Genomic DNA, 25,408 nt, shown 5'->3' with positions numbered 1-25,408 from the left:
CAGCTTTCCAATCAGTTTCTGAGGAATGATTGTGTTGAATGCTGAACTGAAGCCTATGAACAGCATTCGAACATATGTGTCCTTTTTGTCCAGTTGGGTTAGGGCCAGGTGGAGGGTGATGGCAATAGCGTCGTCTGATGAACAGTTAGGACAGTACACGAACTGCAGGGGTCCAGTGAGGGGGGCAGCAGGGTCTTGTTGTGCCTCATGACGAACCTCTCGAAACACTTCATGATGATGGATGTGAGTATAACGGGATGGTAGTCTTTGAGGCAGGACACAGAAGACCTCTTTGGCATGGGGATGATGGTGGCGGTCTTGAAGCACGTTGGAATGGTGGTGCTGCTCAGGGAGATGTTGACGATGTCAGTGAGAACATCTGCTAGCTGGTCTGCACATCCTCTAAGCACTCTGCCAAGAATATTGTCTGGTCCAGCAGCCTTCCGTGGGTTGACCCTGCACAGGGTTCTCCTCACATTGGCCATGGTGAGATACAGCACCTGGTCATTTGGAGGAGGGGTGGACTTCCTCGCTGCCACATCATTTTCTGCCTTGAAACAAGTGTAGAAGCGTAGAAGTTGTTCAGCGCATCTGGGAGGGAGGCATCCCTCTGTATATTTCTGTGTTACTGTACACTTTCCTCTTACATTTGACACTCCAATGTACAAACCCTCACACTTGCCATATTAAACTCCATCTGCCATTTCTCTACCCAAATCTACCATTTGCCTATATCCTGCCAAATCCTTTACTGTCCACAATTCTGCCAAATTTTGGGTTTTTTGAAAACTATGAATCAGCCCACTTACATTTATTGTCCAACTAATTTATATACATCACAAGCAACAGAGTACACAGCATCGATACTTTCAGAAAACTCCCGGTCACAGAACCCACTCAAAATTACACCCTTCCCACCTCTACCCTTTGTTTTCCACAGCCAAGTCAATCTTGAATTCAATCTGCTAAATCTGGATAGATCCCATATGCATTGATCTTCAGGATCAGTCTACAATAAGATACTTCGCCAAAAGTTTTTCTTAAGTTCATGTAGACAACATTCACTGCCCTCCCCTTGTCAATCATCTTCATAAAACCATATGACCATATGTCACAGGAGTAGAAATAGGCCATTCAGCTGACCCTGAAGACTAACTTATACCTGATCATGCTCTTCAAGAGTCATTACACCTCTTCTTTTTGATACCAACATGCCCTGGAATACCAGCAGGCCTCTCCCAGATTTTGCTATTCTCCATGTCCTTTCTCCTTGCTGAATAGTGATATAAGGTACTTGTTTAGTAGCTTACCCACCTCCTTTGGCTTTAGGCATCAAATTCCCTCCTTTGCCCTTGAGTGGTCCTAGTCCATTCCCTTTAGTGTTAAATGCTTTGGGATTCCCTTTAATTTTACTCACACAAGGACATTCCGTGGTCACTTTTAGCCCTCCTGATTCCAGGTTTAAGTTTTATTGCCGAAAAAGACACGTACTCCGTACGAAGCTGATCATTACCGAAACCGGGACAGCTGAATAAAATCTGTGAAGCTGCCCATCTACAGGAGGGGTTTCTGTATAAGGACGAACATACCCCTCCCCTTCACAGAAAACGGCAGATGTGGTTAAAACAAATATCGCCAGGCGCTGGTGTCCTTCGCGTCCCCTGCAAATCGTAAACTCACAATCTCTCCTCTGCCGGGATGTGGCAGGTCGGGAGAGTAAGGCAGATCCTTACCTCTGAACGTGATCGAAACGAGTCTGTCATATCTGCCGCCCAGGTTATAAATCTTTTTCAGGAACAGTGTAAGCGACATAGTGAGACCCCAGACTTCGCCGCCAGAGTTTTAAAGCTGTTAGTCAAAGTTCAGGTCCTGCACCTGTTTGCATCCTCCATGTCTCCGAGCGAAGTCCCGGCTGCTACTCTGGGCTGGGCGACAGCTTGCTCAATCAGATTCTTTTTGAGTCAAAGAACCCACGCCCAATGCAGCAAGTTCATAAAACCTGTGGCGTTTCCGCCTTCTATCCCGGATAAACATTAACAAAGGAAGTTATTTAAATAGACACCTCCTCAAGCGTCCATTCCTTCTCACACAACTGCCTTTCACTCCCTGTTGCGAACACACCTATGGTATTAGCACTTTGCGTAGGAATTCACATTCCTCATCCCCGAAGCATCCCGCGAACGTGGCCCAGCCCAGCACAGTGAGCTGCCATTCGCTAAACAACCTGTCGGTTTACCACGAAATGCTTACCGTACTTTAGGCGTACGTGAAGTAATAATAATCAAAGTGGCACATTCCCTCCTCCCCGCAGCATCTGTTAACAATCATATTAAAAAGTGGGTGTATGAAGCAGGATCTTGTTGACAACGTTCAGCATCCAGGTATCTACTGACCCTCCTTGGTCTATCCTGCCTATAATTTCCTAAAAGAATTCCAACAGATCTGTCAGGCAAGATTTCCCCTGAAGGAAACCAAGCTGACTTCGGCCCATTTTATCATGTGCTTTCAAGTACCTCGGAACCACATCCTTAATAATGGACTCCAACATCTTCCCAACTACTGAAGTCAGGCTAACTGGCCAATAATTTCCTTCTGGAAGAGTGGTGTGACATTTGCAAGTTCCAGTCCTCCAGAAACACTCCAGAAAATGTTGTTTGGTCACTTCTCCCTATAGATGCTGCCTAGCCAGCTGTGTTCTACCAGCATTTTGTGTGTGTTGGTGTTTGTTCTTTGTGCCCTAGAAAAAAAAAACACCAGAGGGCATATGTACAAAATTAAGGGAGGGAAGTTTAGAGGAGACATCAGGGGTAAGTTTTTTACACAGAGGGTTGTGAGTGCCTGGAATGATTTGCCAGGGATGGTGGTGGAGGCTAAAACAGGGGTATTTAAAAGCCTCTTGGACAGGCACATGGATGAAAGAAAAATGGAGGGTTATGGGGTAGTGTGGGTTTAGTACTCTTTTTAAGGATTATATGGGTCGGCATAACATGGAGGGCTGAAGGGCCTGTACTGTGCTGTAGTGTTCTATGGCTCTATGGTTCTAAAACAGTGATTCTTGAAAGATCATTACTAATGCCTCCACAATCTCTTCAGTCACCTCTTTCAGAAGCCTGTGGTGTAGTCCTCCTGGTCCAGGTAACTTATCTAACTTCATACCTTTCAAGTTCACAAGCACCTTCACCTTGGTAACAGCAACTACACTCACTTCTGACCTCTGACACAGATTTCTGGCATATTGCTAGTTTCTTCCACATTGAGGACTGATGCAAAATTCAAAGGTTTCAAAGGTACATTTAATCTCAGAGAAATGTATACAATACAGTCTGCCCTCCTTATCCGCGAGGGATTGGTTCCGGGACCCCTCGTGGATACCAAAATTCGTGGATGCTCAAGTCCCTTATTCAACCTGGCTTAATGCAGTGGATCTTAGGACCCAGTGGCAGAGATCTGAATCCGCAGTCTTTCTGCTCACGATCATGATTGAAAATAAAGTGGAAATAATAAAGCGATCGGAAAGAGGTGAAACACCATCGGTCATTGGAAAAGCGTTAAGCTACAGTCGGTCAACGATTGGAACAATTTTAATGGATAAAGTGAGAAAGACTGTGCCCCAAGGAAAGACAGACAGACAGACATACTTCATTGATCCCGAGGGAAACTGGGTTTCGTTACAGTTCCACCAACCAAGAATAGGTAAAATATAGCAATATAAAGCCATAAATAATTAAATAATAATAATTATAAGTAAATTATGCCAAGTGGAAATAAGTCCAGGACCAGCCTCTTGGCTCAGGGTGTCCGACACTCCGAGGGAGGAGTTGTAAAGTTTGATGGCCACAGGTAGGAATGACTTCCTATGATGCTCAGTGTTGCATCTTGGTGGAATGAGTCTCTGGCTGAATGTACTCCTGTGCCTAACCAGTACATTATGGAGTGGATGGGAGACATTGTCCAAGATGGCATGCAACTTGGACAGCATCTTCCCACTGTTCTCACTGGCTGACCTCAAACCGCTGACGAAATAACCCTAAAACCGCTGAGATGGCTCTGATCCTTCTTGTAGACAGCCTCAGTGCTCTTTGGCCAGTCCAGTTTATGGTCAATTCGTATCCCCAGGTATTTGTAATCCTCCACCATGTCCACTGTTACGTACCCCGTAACTGGGTGTCTTACCAGCAAAGATAGAAGTGTCCGTTGGAGTCTGGTACTATTTTCAAAACAGTGTTTATTAGTAAAATATACAAATCAAAAACAACAATGCAAATATACAGATAATACACATTAACAATAACTAAACCTAAAAGTGTGGGTATAATAATAATCAATAATAAACAAACTCTATCGATGTCTAGGGGATAATGAAGTATCATGGGAAAGTATAAAGTTCAGTATAAAGTGCTGTGAGGATTAAATTCCTTGACTTCTCTAGTGCCTTTAACACCATCCAGCCCAAGATCTTAAGGCACAAACTAACGGAGATGGGAGTAGACTCTCACATGGTGGATTGGATAGTGGACTACTTGACAGATAGACCTCAGTATGTGCGGTTGGGAGACTGTAGGTCTGACACGGTGGTCAGCAGCACAGGGGCGCCGCAGGGAACCGTACTCTCTCCGGTCCTGTTCACCCTGTACACATCAGACTTCCAATATAACTCGGAGTCCTGCCATGTGCAGAAGTTCGCTGATGACACGGCCATAGTGGGGTGTGTCAGGAATGGACAGGAGGAGGAGTATAGGAAACTGATACAGGACTTTGTGATATGGTGCAACTCAAACTACCTGCGTCTCAATATCACCAAGACCAAGGAGATGGTGGTGGACTTTAGGAGATCTAGGCCTCATATGGAGCCAGTGATCATTAATGGAGAATGTGTGGAGCAGGTTAAGACCTACAAGTATCTGGGAGTACAGTTAGACGAGAAGCTAGACTGGACTGCCAACACAGATGCCTTGTGCAGGAAGGCACAGAGTCGACTGTACTTCCTAAGAAGGTTGGCGTCATTCAATGTCTGTAGTGAGATGCTGAAGATGTTCTATAGGTCAGTTGTGGAGAGCGCCCTCTTCTTTGTGGTGGCGTGTTGGGGAGGAAGCATTAAGAAGAGGGACGCCTCACGTCTTAATAAGCTGGTAAGGAAGGCGGGCTCTGTCGTGGGCAAAGTACTGGAGAGTTTAACATCGGTAGCTGAGCGAAGGGCGCTGAGTAGGCTACGGTCAATTATGGATAACTCTGAACATCCTCTACATAGCACCATCCAGAGACAGAGAAGCAGTTTCAGCGACAGGTTACTATCGATGCAATGCTCCTCAGACAGGATGAAGAGGTCAATACTCCCCAATGCCATTAGGCTTTACAATTCTACCGCCAGGACTTAGAACTTTTTAAAAGCTATTATTAATGCTTTTTGAGATAGTGATTTAGATGCATATCATATTTTTTTACTGAGTTAAGTATTGTATGTAATTAGTTTTGCTACAACAAGTGTATGGGACATTGGAAAAGAGTTGAATTTCCCCATGGGGATGAATAAAGTATCTATCTATCTATCTATCTATCTATCTATCAGTTCATACAGGCTGAGGTAGTTGTTGGTCGATGTGTTGTAATTGTTGGAGAGAGAGAGAGAGAGAGAGAGAGAGAGAGATCAAACAGTGACAGCCCATCAAACCTTCCTTTACATTCTTGATCCGTTAATGTGTTGTTGTGGCCATTCAGGTATGACCCCTCCGTCCTTTTGCTAGACCGTTCTTCTATGGTGGACTCATCACCCAGGCAAGGGTGGACACACACACAAGCCCCCACCGGCCTCGCTATAAACACTGTGAGTTAAAATAGACCAATCCTTCGTTCGGTCTCCGATGCCCCACACTTTTCTCGTGGGTTCCAACACTTAAGCAGTGCTCACTAGTGTGTCTCCTGGTGCGTCTGTGGGGTGTCTCCCCAGACCTCACTTTTATCCCTACTCACGGGGTCTCAGGTGTCAATCAGTTTTGAATGGCTTAGCCCATCAAACCAGCCCACTCCGGCTGTCCACTGAGGAATTTTAATGAACAGAATAGTACCAAGTAAACAGCCCTCTCCGGAGCTGTGAGTCTTACAGGAGTCATAATATGGTCTCTCTCCCCCGGTGTTATCTCGCCCTTGTCTGAAGCAAATGTTCCAGTCCCAGTATGTTTTGTTCCATCTCTTTCTCTCTCATTAACAGCCTGGCAACAGTAATGGTTTGTAATTCTCCCAGGGGAGGGGGACATGGGCAACCTTGCACCCTTCTGCCCATCAGAGCTGTTCATCCTTCGTAACACCACACTGACCCCTTGGGTGCAAACAGGGGTCACCGGTGACTCAGCCCTCCTCAGGTCCACCACCAGCCCCTTAGTCTTTTTCACATTAAGCTGCAGATGATTCTGCTCACATCAGAGAGGTTAGAGAGACTGGGCTTGTACACGCTGGAATTAAGGAGATTGAGAGGGGATCTGATTGCAACATATAAGATTATTAAGGGATTGGACAAGATAGAGGCAGGAAATATGATCCAGATGCTGGGAGAGTCCAGTACCAGAGGGCATGGTTTGAGAATAAGGGGTAGGTCATTTAGGACAGAGTTAAGGAAAAACTTCTTCTCCCAGAGAGTTGTGGGGGTGTGGAATGCACTGCCTCGGAAGGCAGTGGAGGCCAATTCTCTGGATGCTTTCAAGAAGGAGCTAGATAGGTATCTTATGGATAGGGGAACCAAGGGATATGGGGACAAGGCAGGAACCGGGTATTGATAGTAGATGATCAGCCATGATCTCAGAATGGCGGTGCAGACTCGAAGGGCCGAATGGTCTACTTCTGCACCTATTGTCTATTGTCTATTGTCTATCATGTGACAAAGTTTCCCACTGTAGCCCTGTAATCAGCCTCATCTCCCTTGCTGATGCATCCAACTATGGCAGAGTCATCAGAAAACTTCTGAAGGTGGCAAGACTCTGTGCAGTAGTTGAAGTCCGAAGTGTAGATGGTGAAGAGAAAAGGAGACAGGACAGTCCCCTGTGGAGCCCCAGTGCTGCTGACCACTCTGTCTGACACACAGTGTTGCAAACGCACGTATTGTGGTCTGCTAGTCAGGTAATCAATACAATTATTACCAAGCAACGCAGTGGTTTAACTATTGGGTTTTGGGTTTTTGATCCTCACAGCAACCCGGCACAGTGGAGAACGCACTCGATAGTGGTCTGTCACTGGATCGAACTCAGGAAGAAGTTCCCCAGCCCGGCGCTGAAACATATGTTCTTATGTGTTTTGTATGCATAGAAAGATAAAATATATACCATATACTAAGACAAATGTTTGACTAACTGACGCTAAATAATACCGGATGTACCTGTTCCGACTTGCTGAGTAAGAGAACTTCTGATTTTTAAAAAAATCCCAATCCACGATAACCCACGCACATCCTCCCACATACTTTAAATCATCTCTAGATTACTTATAATACCTAATACAATGTAAATGCTATGTAAATAGTTGTGATGCTGCATTGCTTAGGGAATAATGACAAGAAAAAAAAGTCTGTACATGCTTGAACAACAAGTGCTGGAAGAGCACTTCTGGGTTTTCGCGATTCGCGGTTGGTGGAATTCGTGGATAAGGAGGGCCAACTGTATACATCCTGAAATGCTTTTTCTTTGCAACCATCCATGAAAACAGAGGAGTGCCCCAAAGAATGAATGACAGTTAAATGTTAGAACCCCGAAGTCCCCCCCGCTCCCCTCCTTCCCGCACGTAAGCGGCAGCAAGCAACAATCCCCCTTTTCCCCACCAGCAAAAAAAAGCATCAGCACCTGCCACGGAGCACTCAAGCGAGTGAGTTTTGCTCACAAAACTCTAAGCGAGGCCTCAACAGTGCTTTATAAAGTCTCAACATTACAATTTTGTTTTTATATTCCAGTCCTCTTGAAATGAATGCTAACATCCTTACCACATAATTAAACTGCAAATTAACCCTTAAGGACTCCCAAGTCCCTTTGCACCTTAGTTTTTAGTATTTTCTCTCTATTTAGAAAATAGTCAACCGTTTCATTTATTCGACCAAAGAGCATGACCAGACACTTCCTGACTCTGTACTCCATCTGCCACCTCTTTGTCCATTCTCCTAATCTGTCTGAATCCTTAGACCATAAGACATAGGACCAGAACTAGCCCATTCAGCCCTCTCCGTCATTTCATCATGATTGATCCCGGATCCTATTCAACCCCGAACACCTGCCCTCTCACCATATCCCTTGATATCCTGACCAATCAGGAATCTATCAACTTCGCTTTGAATATGCGGACAGTCTGTGCCAGAACATTCTGTGCCACCACGACAGTCTGTGCCAGAACAGACACGACAGTCAGGTGGCACAGACCACGACAGTCTGTGCCAGAACATTCCACAGATTCACCACTCTTTGGCTAAAAAAATTCCTTCTGTTCCAAATGGGTCACCCCTCAATTCTGATGCTGTCCCCTCTAGTTCTGGATTCCCCCATCAAAGAAAGTATCCTCTCTACATTCATCTTATCTAGTCCTTTCAACATTCAGTAGGTTTCAATGATATTCCCTTGCATTCTTCTAAATTCCAGTGAGTACAGGCCCAAAGCTGCCAAATGCTACTCATATGTTAACCCCTTCATTCCAGCAATCATCCTTATGAACCTCCTCTGAACTCTCTCCAGTGATAACACATCCTTTCTGAGATAAGAGACCCAAAACAGTTGACAATACTCCAAGTGTAGCCTGATAAGTATCTTATAAAGCTTCAGCATTGGTTCCTTGTTCGTGTATTCTAATCCCCTTGAAATAAATGCCAACATTACATTTGCCTTCTTTACCACAGACTCAACCTGTAAATTAACCTTCTGGGAGTTTTGTGTGAGGATTCCTAAGTTCCTTTGCACCTCTGATTTTTGAACTTTCTCGCCATTTACATAATAGTCCGCACTATTGTTCCTTTTACCAAAATGCATTATCATCCATTTCCCAACACTGTACTCCATTTGCCACTTTTTTTAGACCACAAGACCATAAGACAAAGGAGCAGAAGTTGGCCATTCGGCCCATCAAGTCTACTCCTCCATTTTATCATGAGCCAATATATTCTCCCATTTAGTCCCACTCGCCGCCTTCTCACCGTAACCTTTGATGCCCTGGCTACTCAGATACCTATCAATCTCTGCCTTAAATACACCCAATGACTTGACCTCCACAACAAATTCCACACATTCACCACCCTCTGGCTAAAAAAAATTTCTTCGCATCTCTGTTCTAAATGGGCGCCCTTCAATCCTTAAGTCATGTCCTCTCGTACTAGACTCCCCCACCATGGGAATTCTTCCAATTTTCCCATTCTTCCAATTTGTCTGCAATCACATTGCTTCCTCAACACCATCTATCCCCTCACCTATCTTCATATCATCCTCAAACTTTGCCACAAAGCCATCAATTCCATTATCTAAATCACTGACAAACAATGTGAAAAGTAGTAGTCCCTATACTGACCCCTAAGGAACACCACTAGTTACTGGAGGTCAACCAGAAAATGCCCCTTTATTCCCACCCGCTGCCTCCTGACTGTCAGCAATTTCTCTATCCCTGCCAGTATCTTTCCTGTAACACCAGAGGATTTTATTTTGTTAAGTAGCCTCATGTGAGGCAATTTATCTAATGGCTTCTAAAAATCCAAGTAAATAACATCCACTGCTTCTCCTTTGTCCACCGTGCTTGTTACTTCACAAAGAATTCTAACAGATCACTCAGGCAAGATTTCCCTTTACAAAAACCATGCTGATTTGACTTACTTTATCATTAGTCTCCAAGTACCTCGAAACCTCATCCTTAATAGTAGACTCCAACACTTTCCCAACCACCGAGGTTAGGCGGCCGATAATTTCCTTTCTTTTGCCTTCTTCCCTTCTTAAAGTTTGGAGTGACATTTGCAGTCTTTCAGTCCTCAGGGACCATGCCAGAATCAGGTGATTAGAAACATAGAAAACCTACAGCACAATACAGGCCCTTCGGCCCACAAAGCTGTGTCAAACATGTCCCTACCTTAGAACTACCCAGACTTTGCCCATAGCCCTCTTTTTTCTAAGCTCCATGTAGCCATCCAGGAGTCTCTTAAAAGATCCTATTGTTTCCACCTCCACTACTACCGCCGGCAGCCCATTCCACGCACTCACCACTCTCTGCGTAAAAAACTTACCCCTGACATCTCCTCTGTACCTACTTACAAGCGCCTTAAAACTATGCCTTCTCGTGCTGGCCATTTTAGCCCTGCGGAAAAGCCTCGGACTATCCACACGATCAATGCCTCTCATTATTTTGTACGCCTCTATCAGGTCACCTTTCATCCTCCGTCTCTCCAAGGAGAAAAGGCCGAGTTCACTCAACCTATTCTCATAAGGAATTCTCCCCAATCCAGGTAACATCCTTGTAAATTTCCTCTGCACCCTTTGTATGGTTTCCATGTCCTTCCTGTAGTGAGGCAACCAGAACTGAGCACAGTTCTCCAAGTGGGGTCTGATAAGGGTTCTATATAGCTGCAACGTTACCTCTCAGCTCTTAAACTCAATCTGATGATTGATGAATGCCAATGCACCATATGCCTTCTTAACCACAGAGTCAACCTGTGTAGTAGATTTGAGTGTCCTATGGACTCGGACCCTAAGATCCCTCTGATCCTCCACACTGCCAAGAGTCTTACCATTAATACTATATTCTGTCATCATATTTGAGCTACCAAAATGAACCACCTCACACTTATCTGGGTTGAACTCCATCTGCCACTTCTCAGCCCAGTTTTGCATCCTATCAATGCCCTGTTGTAACCTCTAACAGCTCTCCACACTATCCACAACACCCCCAACCTTTGTGTCATCGGCAAATTTACTAACCCATTCCTCCACTTCCAAATCACAGAGTAGGTGTCCCAGAAGAAATCCCTGAGACACACCACTGGTCACTGGCCTCCATGCAGAATATGACCCGTCTACAACCACACTTTGCCCTCTGTGGGCAAGCCAGTTCTGGATCCACAAAGCAATGTCCTCTTGGATCCCATGTCTCCTTCCTTTCTCAATAAGCTTTACATGGGGTACCTTATCAAATGCCTTGCTAAACTCCATATACAGTACATCTATGGGTCCACCTTTATCAATGCGTTTAGTCATATTCTCAAAAAATTCAATCAGGCTCGTAAGGCACAACCTGCCTTTGATAAAGCCATGCTGACTATTCCTAAACATATTATGCCTCTCCAAATATTCATAAATCCTGCTTCTCAGGATCTTATCCATCAACTTGCCAAGCACTGAAGTAAGACTCACTGGCCTATAATTTCCTGGGCTATCCCTACTCCCTTTCTTGAATGAGGGAACAACATCCACAACCCTCCAATCCTCTGGAACCTGTCCCATCCTCATTGATGATGCAAAGATCATTGCCAGAGGCTCAGCAATCTCTTCCCTCACTTCCCACAGTAGCCTGGGGTACATCCTGTTCGTTCCCGGTGACTTATCCAACTTGATGCTTTCCAAAAGCTCCAGCACATCCTCTTTCTTAATATCTACATGCTCAAGCTTTTCAGTCCACTGCAAGTCATCCCTACAGTTGCCAAGATCCTTTTCCATAGTGAATACTGAAGCAAAGTATTCATTAAGTACCTCTGCTATCTTCTTCGGTTCCATATACGCTTTCCCACTGTCACACTTGATTGGTCCTATTCTCTCATGTCTTATCCTCTTGCTCTTCACGTACTAGTAGAATGCCTTGGGGTTTTCCTTAATTCTGTTCACCAATGCTTTCTCATGACCCCTTCTGGCTCTCATTATTTCATTGTTAATCTCCTTCCTGCTAGCCTTATAATTTTCTAGATTCCTATCATTACCTAGTTTTTTGAACCTTTCGTAAGTGCTTCTTTTCTTCTTGAGTAGATTTACAACGGATCTTGTACCCTACCATCCTTTCCATGTCTCATTGGAATGTACCTACTCAGAACCCCACGCAAATATCCCCTGAATATTTGCCACATTTCTTCCGTATGTTTCCCTGAGAACATCGGTTTCCAATTTATGCTTCCAAGTTCCTGCCTGATAGCCTCATATTTCCCCTTACTCCAATTAAACGTTTCCCTAACTTGTCTGTTCCTATCCCTTTCCAATGCTATGGTAAAGAAGATAGAATTCTGATCACTATCTCCAAAATGCTCTCCAAATGAGAGACCTGACTACTGACCAAGTTGATTTCCCAATACCAGGTCAAGTACAGCCTCTCCTCTTGTAGGCTTATCTGCATATTGTGTCAAGAAACCTTCCTGAACATACCTAACAAACTCTACCCCATCTAAACCCCTCACTCTCGGGAGATGCTAATCAATATATTGATTGGCATCTCAATACAGAACCATGGCTGGCACCAGGACAGGAATGGATTCTCAATATACCTAGTTTTCAGTGTTTTAGAAGGGATAGAAAGCGGGGAAAAAGGGGAGGACGGCTGGCATTACTGGTCAGGGATACTATTACAGCTACAGAAAGGGTGAGTAATGTAGCAGGATCCTCTTTTGAGACAGTATGGGTGGAAGTCATGAACAGGAAGGGAGCAGTTACTCTACTGGGGGTATTCTATAGGCCCCCTGGTAGCAGCAGAGATACCAAGGAGCAGATTGGGAGGCAGATTTTGGAAAGGTGCAAAAATAACAGGGTTGTTATCATGGGTGACTTTAACTTCTCTAATATTGATTGGCACCTGATTAGTTCCTAAGGTTTAAACAGGGCAGAGTTTGTTAAGTGTTTCCAGGATGGATTCCTGTCACAGTATGTTGACAGGCTGTCTAGGGGGAATGCCATACTAGATCTAGTATTAGGTAACAAACTGGTTCAGGTCACAGATCTCTCAGTGGGTGAGCATCTGGGAGACAGTGACCACCACTCCCTGGCCTTTTATCATTATCATGGAAAAGGATAGAATCAGAGAGGACAGGAAAATTTTTAATTGGGAAAGGGCAAATGATGAGGCTATAGGGCTAGAACTTGCGGGTGTGAATCGGGATGATGTTTTTGCAGGAAAATGTACTATGGACATATGGTCAATGTTTAGGGATCTCTCGCAGGATGTTAGGGATAAATTTGTCCCAGTGAGGAAGATAAAGAATGATAGGGTGAAGGAACCATGGGTGATAAGTGAGGTGGAAAATCTAATCGGGTGGAAGAAGGCAGCTTACATGAGGTTTAGGAAGCAAGGATCCGATGGGTCTATTGAGGAATATATGAGAGTACAGTCCCAGGTGACTCAATCTCTCCTCATAAGTTAAGCCCTTCATCCCTGGAATGAACCTGGTGAACCTCCTCTGCACTGCCTCCTAAGCCAGTATATCCTTCCTCCAGTAAGGAGACCAGAACTGCACACAGTACTCCAGGTGCAGCCTCACCAGTACCCTGAATATTTGCAGCAATGAAGGCCAACATTCCGTTTGCCTTCTTAATAACCAATTGTACTTGCAAGCCAACTTTTTACGATTCATGAACAAGCACTCTCAGGTCCCTCTGCACAACAGCATGCTGCAATCTTTCACCATTTAAATAATAATCTGCTTTTCTATTATCAAATCAAGTCAAGTCACTTTTTATTGTCATTTCGACCATAACTGCTGGTACAATACACAGTAACTGACCTCACTATCCGCTGCAGGGCCCTGCGATCAGAGATGGTGCATTTTCCGAGCCAGGCAGTGATGCAGCTGCTCAGGGTGCTCTCAATACAAACTCTGTAGAATGTGGTGAGGATGGGAGGTGGGAGATGGACTTCCCTCAGCCTTTGCAGAAAGTAGAGATGCTGCTGGGCTTTCTTTGCTATGGAGCTGGTGTTGAGGGACCAGGTGAGATTCTAAAGTGGATGATCTCACATTTCCCAACATTGTATTCCATCTGCCAGATCTTGGCCCACTCACTTAACCTATCTATATCCCTCAGCAGATTCTCCACATCCTCTGTGCGATCTGCTTTTCCACTCAATTTAGTGTCATCAGCAAATTTTGCTACACTATACTCAGTCCCCTCTTCCAAATTAACAATGTGAATGGTAAATAGCTGCGGGCCCAGCACCCACCCCTGCAGCACCCCACTCACCACTAACTGCCAACAGGAGAAACACCCATTTATACCAACTCTCTGCCTTCTATCGGTTAGCCAATCCACTATTCATGCCAATACACTTCCTCCGGCTCCATGCATCTGTATCTTATTTATAAGTCTCTTGTGCTTGCGCAGTCATGTCCCGTTCAAACTGTTGAAAAAATAACCGTCACCTTTTAAACTCTGCTCACTTTTAAACTCTTCCCGCTGTTCTCACTGGCTGACCTCAAACCGCTGACGAAATAACCCTAAAACCGCCGAAAGATCATGACCAATGCATCCATTATCTCTTCAGCAACCTCTCTTAGGACTCTGGGACGTAGTCCATCTGGTCCAGGTGACTTATCCACCTTGAGACCTTTCAGTTTGCCTGGCACTTTTTCCTTTGTAATAGCAATGGCACTCACTCCTGCTCCCTGACACTCATGAACATCTGGCACATTGCTAGTGTCTTCTACAATGAAGCCCCAGAGTACCCATTAAGTTCATCTGCCATTTCATTGTCCCCCATTGTTACCTCACTAGCATAATTTTCCAGTGGCCCAATATCAGCTCTCGCCTCCCTTTTGCTCTTTACATAACTGAAAAAAAAACCTTTTAGAATCCTGGTTTATACTATTGGCTAGCTTGTCCTCATATTTAATCTTTTTCCCTTATAGCATTTTAGTTGTCTTTTGTTGGATTTTAAAAGCTTCCCAATCATCCAACTTCCCACTCACTTTGCTACCTTATATGCCCTTCCCTTGGCTTTTATGCAGTCCTTAACTTCCCTTGTCAGCCATGGTTGACTAGCCCAGCCATTTGAGAACTACTTCCTCTGTGGGACATAGCTGTCCAAAACTGGAAAGTATTCTGCCTGGAGGTCGGTGACTAGTGGAGTGCCACAGGGATCTGTCCTGGGACCCCTGCTATTTGTGATTTTTATAAATGACCTGGATGTAGAGGCGGAAGGATGGTTGAGTAAGTTTGCGGATGACACGAAGATTGGAGGAGTTGTGGATAGAGCTGTAGGTTGTCGAAGGTTACAAGAGGATATAGACAGGCTGCAGAGTTGGGCAGAAAAATGGCAGATGGAGCTCAATCCGGACAAGTGTGAGGTGATGCATTTTGGAAGGACAAACCAGAGGACTGAGTACAGGATAAAGGGTCGGTTACTTAAGAGTGTGGATGAACAAAGGGACCTTGGGGTTCAAATCCATACATCCCTCAAGGTCGCTGCACAGGTTGATAGGGTAGTTAAGAAAGCCTATGGGATGCTAGGCTTCATTAACAGGGGGATTGAGTTCAAGAGTAGAGAGGTCATGTTGCAACTCTACAAATCTCTGGTGAGACCGCACTTAGAGTATTGTGTTCAATTCTGGTCACCTCATTATAGGAAGGATGTGGAAGCTATGGAGAGGGTGCAGAGGAGATTTACCAGGATGTTGCCTGGTTTGGAGAACAAGTCATATGAAGCAAGGTTAGCAGAGCTGGGACTTTTCTCTTTGAAGCGTAGAAGAATGAGAGGGGACTTGATAGAGGTCTACAAGATTATGAGAGGCATAGATAGGGTGGATAGTCAGTACCTGTTTCCCAGGGCACCAATAGCAAACACCAGAGGCCATATGTACAAAATTAAGGGAGGGAAGTTTAGGGAGACATCAGGGGTAAGTTTTTTACACAGAGGGTTGTGAGTGCCTGGAATGACTTGCCAGGGATGGTGGTGGAGGCTAAAACATTAGAGGTATTTAAGAGCCTCTTGGACAGGCACATGGATGAAAGAAAAATGGAGGGTTATGGGGTAGTGTGGGTTCAGTACTTTTTTTAAGGATTATATGGGTCAGCATAACATAGAGGGCTGAAGGGCCTGTACTGTGCTGTAGTGTTCTATGGGTCTATGGTTCTAGCTGTCCTGTGCCTTCTGGAACTTCCCTACCTCTTCAGAACTACCTGCCTCTCCTCCTACCTTTATATCATTTACAAACTTTGCAATAAAGCAAAGATGTACAGTAATGTTAAAAACTTTATAAAACACTGGTGAGGCCTCACTTGTATTGTGAGTCGGTCTGGTCTCCTTATCTGAGAAAGGATGTGCTGAAACTGGAGAGGGTTCAAAGGAGGTTGACAAAAATGATTCCAGGATTGAAAGGCTTGTCGGATGAAGAGCATTTGATGATTCTGGCCCTGTATTCACTAGAATTCAGAAGAATAAGGTGTGACCTAATTGAAATCTATCAAATGGTGAAAGGCTTTGACAGAGTGAATGTGGATAGGATGTTTTCAATGTAGAAGAAAATTGGATCAATCATGATGAAATGGCGGAGCAGATTCAATAGGCTAAATGGCCTAATTATGCTCCTATATCTTATGGTCTTAAAGCCAACAATTCCATCATCTAATTCATTGACATATTATGTAAAAAGAATCGGTCCCAACACAGACCCCTGTGGAATACCACAGCAGCCAACGAGCAAAAGCTCCCTTTATTCCCACTCTTTCCCTCCTGCCAATCAGCCACTACTAGAATCTTTCCTATAATACCACGGGCTCATAGCTTGTTAAGCAGCACTTTGACAAAGGCCTTCTGAAAATCCAGGTACACATAAACTGATTATCCTTTGTCTATCCTGCTTTGTCTAACCGGCAGCCAACCAGAATGGGATCCCTTTATTCCCACTCTGTTTCCTGCCAATCAGCCAAAGCTCTATCCATGTATGGAACTTTCCTGTAATTCCATGGGCTCTTATCTTGTTTAGCAGCCTCATGTGCGGCACCTTGTCAAAGGCCTTCTAAAAATCCAAATACACAACATCCACTGCATCTCCCTTGTCTAGACTACTTGTAATTTCCTCAAAAAAATTGCAATAGGTTTGTCAGGCAGGATTTTCCTTTAAGGAAACCATGCTGAGTTCTGCTTATCCTGTCATATGCCTCCAGGTACTCCGTAACCTCATCCTTGACAATCGACTCCAACAACTTCCCAACCACCGATGTCAAGCTAACAGGTCTATAATTTCCTTTTTGCTTCCTTGCCCCCTTCTTAAATAGCAGAGTGACATTTGCAATCTTCCACTCCTCCGGAACCATGCCAGAATCTATTGACTTTTGAAAGGTCATTGCTAATACCTCTGCAATCTCCACAGCTACTTCCTTCAGAACACGAGGGTGCATTCCATCTGGTCCAGGAGATTTATCTACCCTTAGACTATTCAGCTTCCTGAGTACTTCCTCTGTCGTAATTGTGATTGCTCACACTTCTCTTCCCTGACACCCTTGAGTGTTCGGTATACTGCTGCTGTCTTCCTCAGTGAAGACTGATGCAAAATACTCGTTCAGTTCCTCCGCCATCTCCTTATCTCCCATTACAATTTCTCCAGCATCATTTTCTATCGGTCCTATATCTACTCTCACCTGTCTTTCACTCTTTATATACTTGAAAAAGATTTTAGTATCCTCTTTGATATTATTTGCTAGCTTCCTTTCATAGTTCATCTTTTCCCTCTTAATGATCTTCTTAGTTTCCTTTTGTAAGCTTTAAAAAACTTCCCAATCCTCTGTCTTCCCACTATTTCTTGCTTCCTTGTATGCCCTCTCCTTTGCTTTTACTTTGGCTTTGACTTCTCTTGTCAGCCACGGTTGCATTCTTTTTCCATTCAAAAATTTATTCTTTTTTGGAATATATCTGTCTTGCACCTTCCTCACTTCTCGCATAAACTCCAGCCACTGCTGCTTTGCTGTCCTTCTTGCTAGTGTCTCTTTCCAGTCAACTTTGGCCAGTTCCTCTCTCATGCTACAGTAACTTCCTTTACTCCACTGAAATACCGACATATCGGATTTTGGCATCTCTTTCTCAAATTTCACAGTGAACTCGATCATGTTATGGTCACTGCCTTCTAAGGGTTCCTTCACCTCAATCTCTCTAATCACCTCTGGTTTATTACACAATACCCGTTCGAGTACAGTTTCTTTGAATAATTTCTTTTCGGTATTCACTAAGGAGAAGGATGTTGAATTGTGTAAAGTAAGGGAAACAAGTAGGGAATTTATGGAAACTATGACGATTAAAGAGGAGGAAGTACTGGCGCTTTTAAGGAATATAAAAGTGGATAAATTTCTGGCTCCTGACAGGATATTCCCTAGGAACTTGAGGGAAGTTAGTGTAGAAATAGCAGGGGCTCCGACAGAAATGTTTCAAATGTCATTAGAAATGGGGCTGGTGCCGAAGGATTGGCATATTGCTCACGTGGTTCCATTGTTTAAAAAGGGTTCTAAGAGTAAACCTAGCAATTATAGGCCTGTCAGTTTGATGTCAGTGGTGGGTAAATTAATGTAAAGTATTCTTAGAGATGGTATATATAATTACCTGGATAGACATGACCTGTTTAGGAACAGTCAGCATGGATTTGTGCGTGGAAGGTCACGTTTGACAAATCTTATTGAATTTTTTGAAGAGGTTACGAGGAAAGTTGACAAGGGTAAAGCAGTGGATATTGTCTATATGGACTTCAGTAAGGCCTTTGACAAGGTTCCACACGGAAGGTTAATTAGGAAGGTTCAATCGTTAGGTATTAATATCGAAGTAGTGAAATGGATTCAACAGTGGCTGGATGGGAGATGCCAGAGAGTAGTGGTGTATAACTGTTTGCCAGGTTGGCAGCCAGTGACTAGTGGTGTGCCTCAGGGATCTGTACTGGGTCTAGTGTTGTTTGTCATATACATTAATTATCTGGCTGATGGGGTGGTATATTGGATTAGTAAGTATTTTTATTGATACTAAGATAGGAGGCATTGTGGATAATGAAGTAGGTTTTCAAAGCTTGCAGAGAGATTTAGGCCAGTTAGAAGAGTGGGCTGAACGATGGCAGATGGAGTTTAATGCTGATAAGTGTGAGGTGCTACATTTTGGTAGGAATAATCCAAATAGTACATACATGGTAAATGGTAGGGCATTGAAGAATGCAGTAGAACAGAGTGATCTAGGAGTAATGGTGCATAGTTCCCTGAAGGTGGAATCTAATGTGGATAGAGTGGTGAAGAAAGCTTTTGATATGCTGGCCTTTATAAATCAGAGCATTGAGTATAGGAGTTGGGATGTAATGTTAAAATTGTACAAGGCATTGCTAAGACCGAATTTGGAGTATTGTGTACAGTTCTGGTCACCGAATTATAGGAAAGATGTCAACAAAATAGAGAGAGTACAGAGAAGATTTACTAGAATGTTACCTGGGTTTCAGCACCCAAGTTACAGGAAAAGGTTGAACAAGTTAGGTCTTTATTCTTTGGAGCGTAGAAAGTTGAGGGGGGACTTGATAGAGGTATTTAAAATTATGAGGGGGATAGATAGAGTTGACGTGGATAGGTTTTTTCCATTGAGGTAGGGGAGATTCAAACAAGTGGACATGAGTTGAGAGTTAGGGGGCAAAAGTTTAAGGGTAACACGAGGGGGAATTTCTTTACTCAGAGAGTGGTAGCTGTGTGGAACGAGCTTCCAGTAGAAGTGGTAGAGGCAGGTTCGGTATTGTCATTTAAAGTAAAATTGGATAGGTATATGGACAGGAAAGGAATGGAGGGTTATGGGCTGAGTGCGGGCCAGTGGGACTAGGTGACAGTAAGCATTCAGCACGGACTAGAAGGGCCGAGATGGCCTGTTTCCATGCTGTAATTGTTATATGGTTACACAGCCGATAGTGGGCTCAACAACAAGCTGTTCTGAAAAGCCATCTCGTAGACACTCTACAAATTCTCTCTCTTGAGATCTAGTGCCGACCTGATTTTCCCAATCCACTCGCATGTTAAAATCCCCCACAATTATCATAACACTGCCCTTCTGGCAAGCCTTTTCTATTTCCTGTTGTAATTTGTAGTCCACATCACTGCACCTGTTAGGAGGCCTGTAGATAACTGCCATCAGAGTCCTTTTACCCCTGCGATTTCTTAGCTCAACCCATAAAGATTCTGCACCTTCCAATCCTATGTCACCTCTTTCTAATGATTTAATATCATTTCACACCACCCCCTCTGCCTACCTGTCTATCCTTCCGATACACCGTGTATCCTTGGACGTTCAACTCCCAGAGACATGCATCCTTTAGCCACGTCTCAATGATGGCCACAATATCATACCTGCCAATCTGTAACTGTACAACAAGATCATCCACCTTATTCCTTATGCTGCGAGCATTATTTGGTACTTTTTGCTTTGATTGCACTGCAACTTTATTGCATTGCAACTCATCCCAATGGCTGCAAATTTGCCCCATCACCTGCCTGTCCTTCCTGACATCTTTACAGCTCACTATCTTAGATTTATTTCTGTCTTCCCCCTCCTGCGCTCTATCATTCCTGTTCCCATCCCCCTGCCAAATTAGTTTAAACCCTCCCTAACAGCTCTATTAAACCTTCCCACCAGGATATTGGTCCCCTTCGGGTTCAGGTGTAACCCGTGCTTTCTGAACAGGTCATACTTCCCCCAGAAGAGATCCCAATGATCCAAAAATCTGAAGCCCAGCCCCCTGCACCAGTCTCTCAGCCATGCATTCATCTGCCTGATCCTTCTATTCTTGCCCTCGCTAGCACGTGGCACAGGTAGCAATCCTGAGATTACTACCCTGGAGGTCCTGCTTCTCAGCTTCCTTCCTAACTCCCGGAAATCTCTCTTCAGGATCTCCTCCCTTTTCCTATCTATGTCATTGGTACAAACATGTACCAAGACAGCTGGCTGCTCGCTCTCTCCCTTCATAATATTCTGAATCCGATCCGAGACATCCCGTACCCTGGCACCTGGGAGGCAACACACCATGCGGGTATCTCTACCAGGCTCACAGAATCTCCTGTCTGTTCCCCGACTATGGAATCCCCTATGACTACCGCATTCCTCCTCTCCCTCCTTCCCTCCTGCACAACACTGCCAGTGCCAGAGACCCAGTCACCATAGCCATCCCCTGTCAGGTCATTCCCCTCAACAGCATCCAAAACGATATACTTGTTGCTGAGGGGGGCAGTTACAGGGGTGCTCTCCACTATCCAGGCATTTCCCTTCCCTCTCCTGACAGTCACCCAGTTTTCTGACCCCTGTAGCTTAGGGATGACTACCTCGCTGTAGCTCCTGTCTATCACCTTTTCACTTTCCCTAATAAGCAGTAGGTCATCAAGCTGCAGCTCCAGATCCCTAACACGGTCTCCGAGGAGCTGCATCTCAGTGCACCTGGCACAGATGTGCCCATCAGAGAGGCTGGAGGTCTCCCAGGACTCCCACATCTAACACCCTGAACAAAGCACTAACCCTGCAGACATGCTACCTAATTCTACAGGAATGAAACAAGGAAAAATAAGTCTACTCACCCACTTACCACGCCAAACACACTAACTTTTTAAACCGTTAGCTCGTACTATTAGCTGTATGAGTTCTGCTGTTCCTCTGTCTGTCCAGGCCGATTTGCCAAGGGGAAAAAAAGAGTTGGTGCCTCGCTCTCACCTCTACCTGTTACTGCCTAAGCCTGTTGAGCCAAAGCCCTACACTCTGCTGCCACTCACTCCGCTGCCCGCTATATAGGGTGGTCTTCTTTTTAAACTCTCCGCGCTGTCCTGTCTATGTCACGCGCTTGCGCAGTCTCGCCCTTCTTGTACTCAAAGTTTTAAAAAAAACCTGCCTTCCTTCAGAATTTAGCTCTCACTTCGCCCTTCCTGTCCGGATCCAAAAAACAACCGTTGGAAATCCCCTTCCTTTTAAAACTCTCTGCGCTATCCTGTCTACGTCACGCACCTGCGCACTCTCACCCTTCCTGTACTCGAAGTAGTTTTGAAAATTTTAAAATAATAGTACTTTATTGATTCAGAGTGGGAAATTCTTTACCAGTCTTTAACAAACTAATCATAATAGGACACATCAGCACCAGTTCATTTTGGCCCTATTAAAAGGCTGCCCAATTAGTTGAAATTTCATGGAAATAGTTAGAAGGTATAAAAAAGACAAGCTAACATTTAACTGCATAATGATTTATGCATTTAAATGAAATAAATAACAAATTAGAACACTACAAATACCTCTACAGTACTATAAAACTGTGTATTAGTTCTGAATTGTTATCAATGACAGCAAATAAACTAAGTCAGCCTGGACTTCTACTGCAGTTAATAGATTGCTTTCATACAATACTTTAGACAATTGCATCCTCTAATTCCTCAATTTTCATTGCAATATTTGAGGTCATTAAGTTGTTGAGGTAATGTAATTGTTTCAATTTCAATCCTGACCATTTCTGACACCTCCAAGCCTGAATGAGCAAAACAGATCTGAACTATCTTACTGCTTATTTCTTGTCGATTATAGGTGATATTTGAACACAAACACATGCAATTGATGCTATTTAATAACTGATCACTCTAAGCATGGTATAATGTTGAAGGACGATGCAAGCACATGGAGCTGACACTAGATAGAAACTGCTTGGCTATAGTCTCCTGCCCTAATTAAATGGCGTAGTGTCCCAAATAAACAAAGGAATCCTGGCTATTTTCTCAATTCATTTTTTTCCTTTAAGATAGTGAGTATAGGAATGCAATAGTGAGTATAGGAACAGAGTGAGGTGGAGGATAAATATGTGGCTAAGGGATTGGAGCAGGGGGCAGGGATTCAGATTTCTGGATCATTGGGACCTCTTTACAGGCAGGCATGACCTGTACAAAAAGGGCGGATTGCACTTGAATCCAAGGGGGACCAATATCCTGGCGGGAAGGTTTGAAAGGGCTACTGAGGAGGGTTTTAACTAGAATTGCTGGGGGTGGGAACCGAACTGAAGAGATGGAGAAAGGGGTGGTTAGCTCACAAATAGAGAAAGCTTGGAAACAGTGCGAGAGGGAGGATAGGCAGGTGACAAAGAAGGGATGCGCTCAGACTGATGATTTGAGATGTGTCTATTTTAATGCAAGAAGCATCATGAACAAAACGGATGAGCTTAGAGTGTGGATCAGTACTTGGAGCTGTGATGTTGTGGCCATTACAGAGACTTGGATGGCTCAGGGGCAGGAATGGTTCCTTAGAGTGCCAGGCTTTAGATGTTTCAGCAAGGACAAGGAGGGAGGCAAAAGAGGTGGGAGAGTGGCACTGCTGATCAGAGATAGTGTCACAGCTGCAGAAAAGGAGGAAGTCATGGAGGTATTGTCTACTGAGTCTCTGTGGGTGGAAGTTAGAAAAAGGAAGGGGTCAATAACTCTACTGGGTGTTTTTTTATAGACCACTCAATAGTAACAAGGACATCGAGGAGCAAATAGAAACATAGACAACCTACAGCACAATACAAGCCCTTCGGCCCACAAAGTTGCGTTGAACATGTCCCTACCTTAGAAATTACTAGGCTTACCCACAGCCCTCTATTTTTCTAAGCTCCATGTACCTATCCAAAAGTCTCTTAAAAGACCCTAGATAGAGAAGCAGATTCAGGAAAGGTGTAATAACAACAGGGTTGTTGTGGTGGGAGATGATAATTTCCCAAATATTGATTGATGTCTTCCTAGAGCGAGGGGTATAGATTGGTTGGAGTTTGTTAGGTGTGTTCAGGAAGGTTTCCTGACACGATATATAGATAAGCCTACAAGAGGAGAGAGAGGCTGTCTCTCAGTGGGAGAGCATTTTGGAGATAGTGATCACAATTCTACCTCCTTTACATTGCATTGGAGTGGGATAGGAATGGACAAGTTAGGAAAGCATTTAATTGGAGTAAGGGGAAATATGAAGCTATCAGGAAGGAACTTGGAAGCATAAGTTGGGAACAGGTATTCTCAAGGAAATGTACGGCAGAAATGTGACAAATGTTCAGGGGATATTTGCGTGGCGTTCTGCAAAGGTACGTTCCAATGAGACAGAAAAAGGATGGTAAGGTACAGGAAATGTGGTGTACAAAGGCTGCTGAAAATCTAGTCAAGAAGAAAAGAAAAGCTTACAAAAGGTTAAAAAAACTCGGTAATGATAGGAATCTATAAGATTATTAAGCTAGCAGGAAGGAGCTTAAGAATGAAATTAGGAGAGCCAGAAGGGGCCATGAGAAGGCCTTGGCCAGCAGGATTAAAGAAAAGTCCAAGGCTTTCTACAAGTATGTGAAAAGCAAGAGGATAATATGTGAGAGAATAGGACCATTCAAGTGTGGAAGTGGACAAGTGTGTATGGAACCAGAGGAGATACTGGAGTTACTTAATGAATACTTTGCTTCAGTATTCACTACGGAAAAGGATCTTAGCAATTGTAGGGATGACTTACAGCGGATTGAAATGCTTGAGCATATAGACATTAAGAAAGAGGATGTGCTGAAGCTTTTGGAAAGCATCAAGTTGGATAAGTTTCCGGGACCGGATGCGATGTACACCAGGCTACTGTGGGAGGTGAGGGAGGAGATTGCTGAGACTCTGGCAATGATCTTTGTATCATCAATGGGGACGGGAGAGGCTCCGGAGGATTGGAGGGTTGCAGATGTTGTTCCCTTATTCAAGAAAGGCATAGAGATCGCCCAGGAAATTATAGACCAGTGAGTCTTACTTCAGTAGTTGGTAAGTTGACTGAGAAGATCCTGAGAGGCAGGATTTATGAACATTTAGAGAGGCATAATATGATTAGAAATAGTCAGCATGGCTTTGTCAAAGACTGGTCATACCTTACGAGCATGATTGAATTTTTTGAAGATGTGACTAAACACATTGATGAAGGAACAGCAGTAGATGTATATGGATTTCAGCAAGGCATTTGATAAGGTACCCCATGCAGGACTTATTGAGAAGGTAAGGAGGCATGGGATCCAAGGGGACATTGCTTTATGAATCCAGAACTGGCTTACCCACAGAAGGCAAAGAGTGGTTGTAGACATGTCATATTTTGCATGGAGGTCGGTGACCAGTGGTGTGCCTCAAGGATCTGATCTGGGACTCTTTCTCTTCATGATACAAAATTGTGGATATTGTGGATATTCTGGAGAGCTGTCAGAGGTTACAGTGGGACATCAATAGGATGCAAAACTGGGCTAAGAAGTGACAGATAGAGCTCAACCCAGATAAGAGTGAGGTGGTTCATTTTGGTTGGTCAAATATGAAATATAGTTTAAAGATAAGACTCTTAGCAGTGTGGAGGATCAGAGGGATCTTGGAGTCTGAGTCCATAGGACACTCAAAGCTGCTGTGCAGATTGACTCTGTAGTTAAGAAGGTATATGGTGCATTGGCCTTCATCAACCGTGGGATAGAGTTTAAGAGTCAAGAGGTAATGTTACAGCTATATAGGACCCTGCTCAGACC

The 25,408-nt window shown here is 44.1% G+C and overlaps 2 protein-coding genes across 6 annotated transcripts in view; both read right to left on the bottom strand.

Annotated features, from left to right (window-relative positions):
• Positions 1–2,075, bottom strand: part of fer1l4 (fer-1 like family member 4) — a 477,640-nt gene extending 475,565 nt beyond the window's left edge. Inside the window, 1 exon segment of the mRNA XM_073062298.1 lies at positions 1,734–2,075. Coding sequence (XP_072918399.1) covers positions 1,734–1,812 — 79 coding nt within the window. The 5' untranslated portion in view covers positions 1,813–2,075.
• Positions 2,076–3,785: 1,710 nt separating this feature from the next.
• Positions 3,786–25,408, bottom strand: part of tubd1 (tubulin, delta 1) — a 106,925-nt gene continuing 85,302 nt past the window's right edge. For 4 of the 5 annotated variants that reach the window (XM_073062305.1, XM_073062304.1, XM_073062303.1 and 1 more), the window contains one exon: positions 3,786–4,207. In XM_073062305.1, coding sequence (XP_072918406.1) covers positions 4,006–4,207 — 202 coding nt within the window. In that variant the 3' untranslated portion in view covers positions 3,786–4,005. The remainder of the gene's footprint in view (positions 4,208–25,408) is intronic. The other variant, XM_073062301.1, reaches the window with a different exon arrangement.

Source organism: Hemitrygon akajei, chromosome 11, assembly GCF_048418815.1.
Source record: "Hemitrygon akajei chromosome 11, sHemAka1.3, whole genome shotgun sequence".
Lineage (NCBI taxonomy): Eukaryota > Metazoa > Chordata > Chondrichthyes > Myliobatiformes > Dasyatidae > Hemitrygon > Hemitrygon akajei.
The sequence above is the reverse complement of the archived record's forward strand: the minus strand, read 5'-3'. Positions and strand labels throughout refer to the sequence as shown.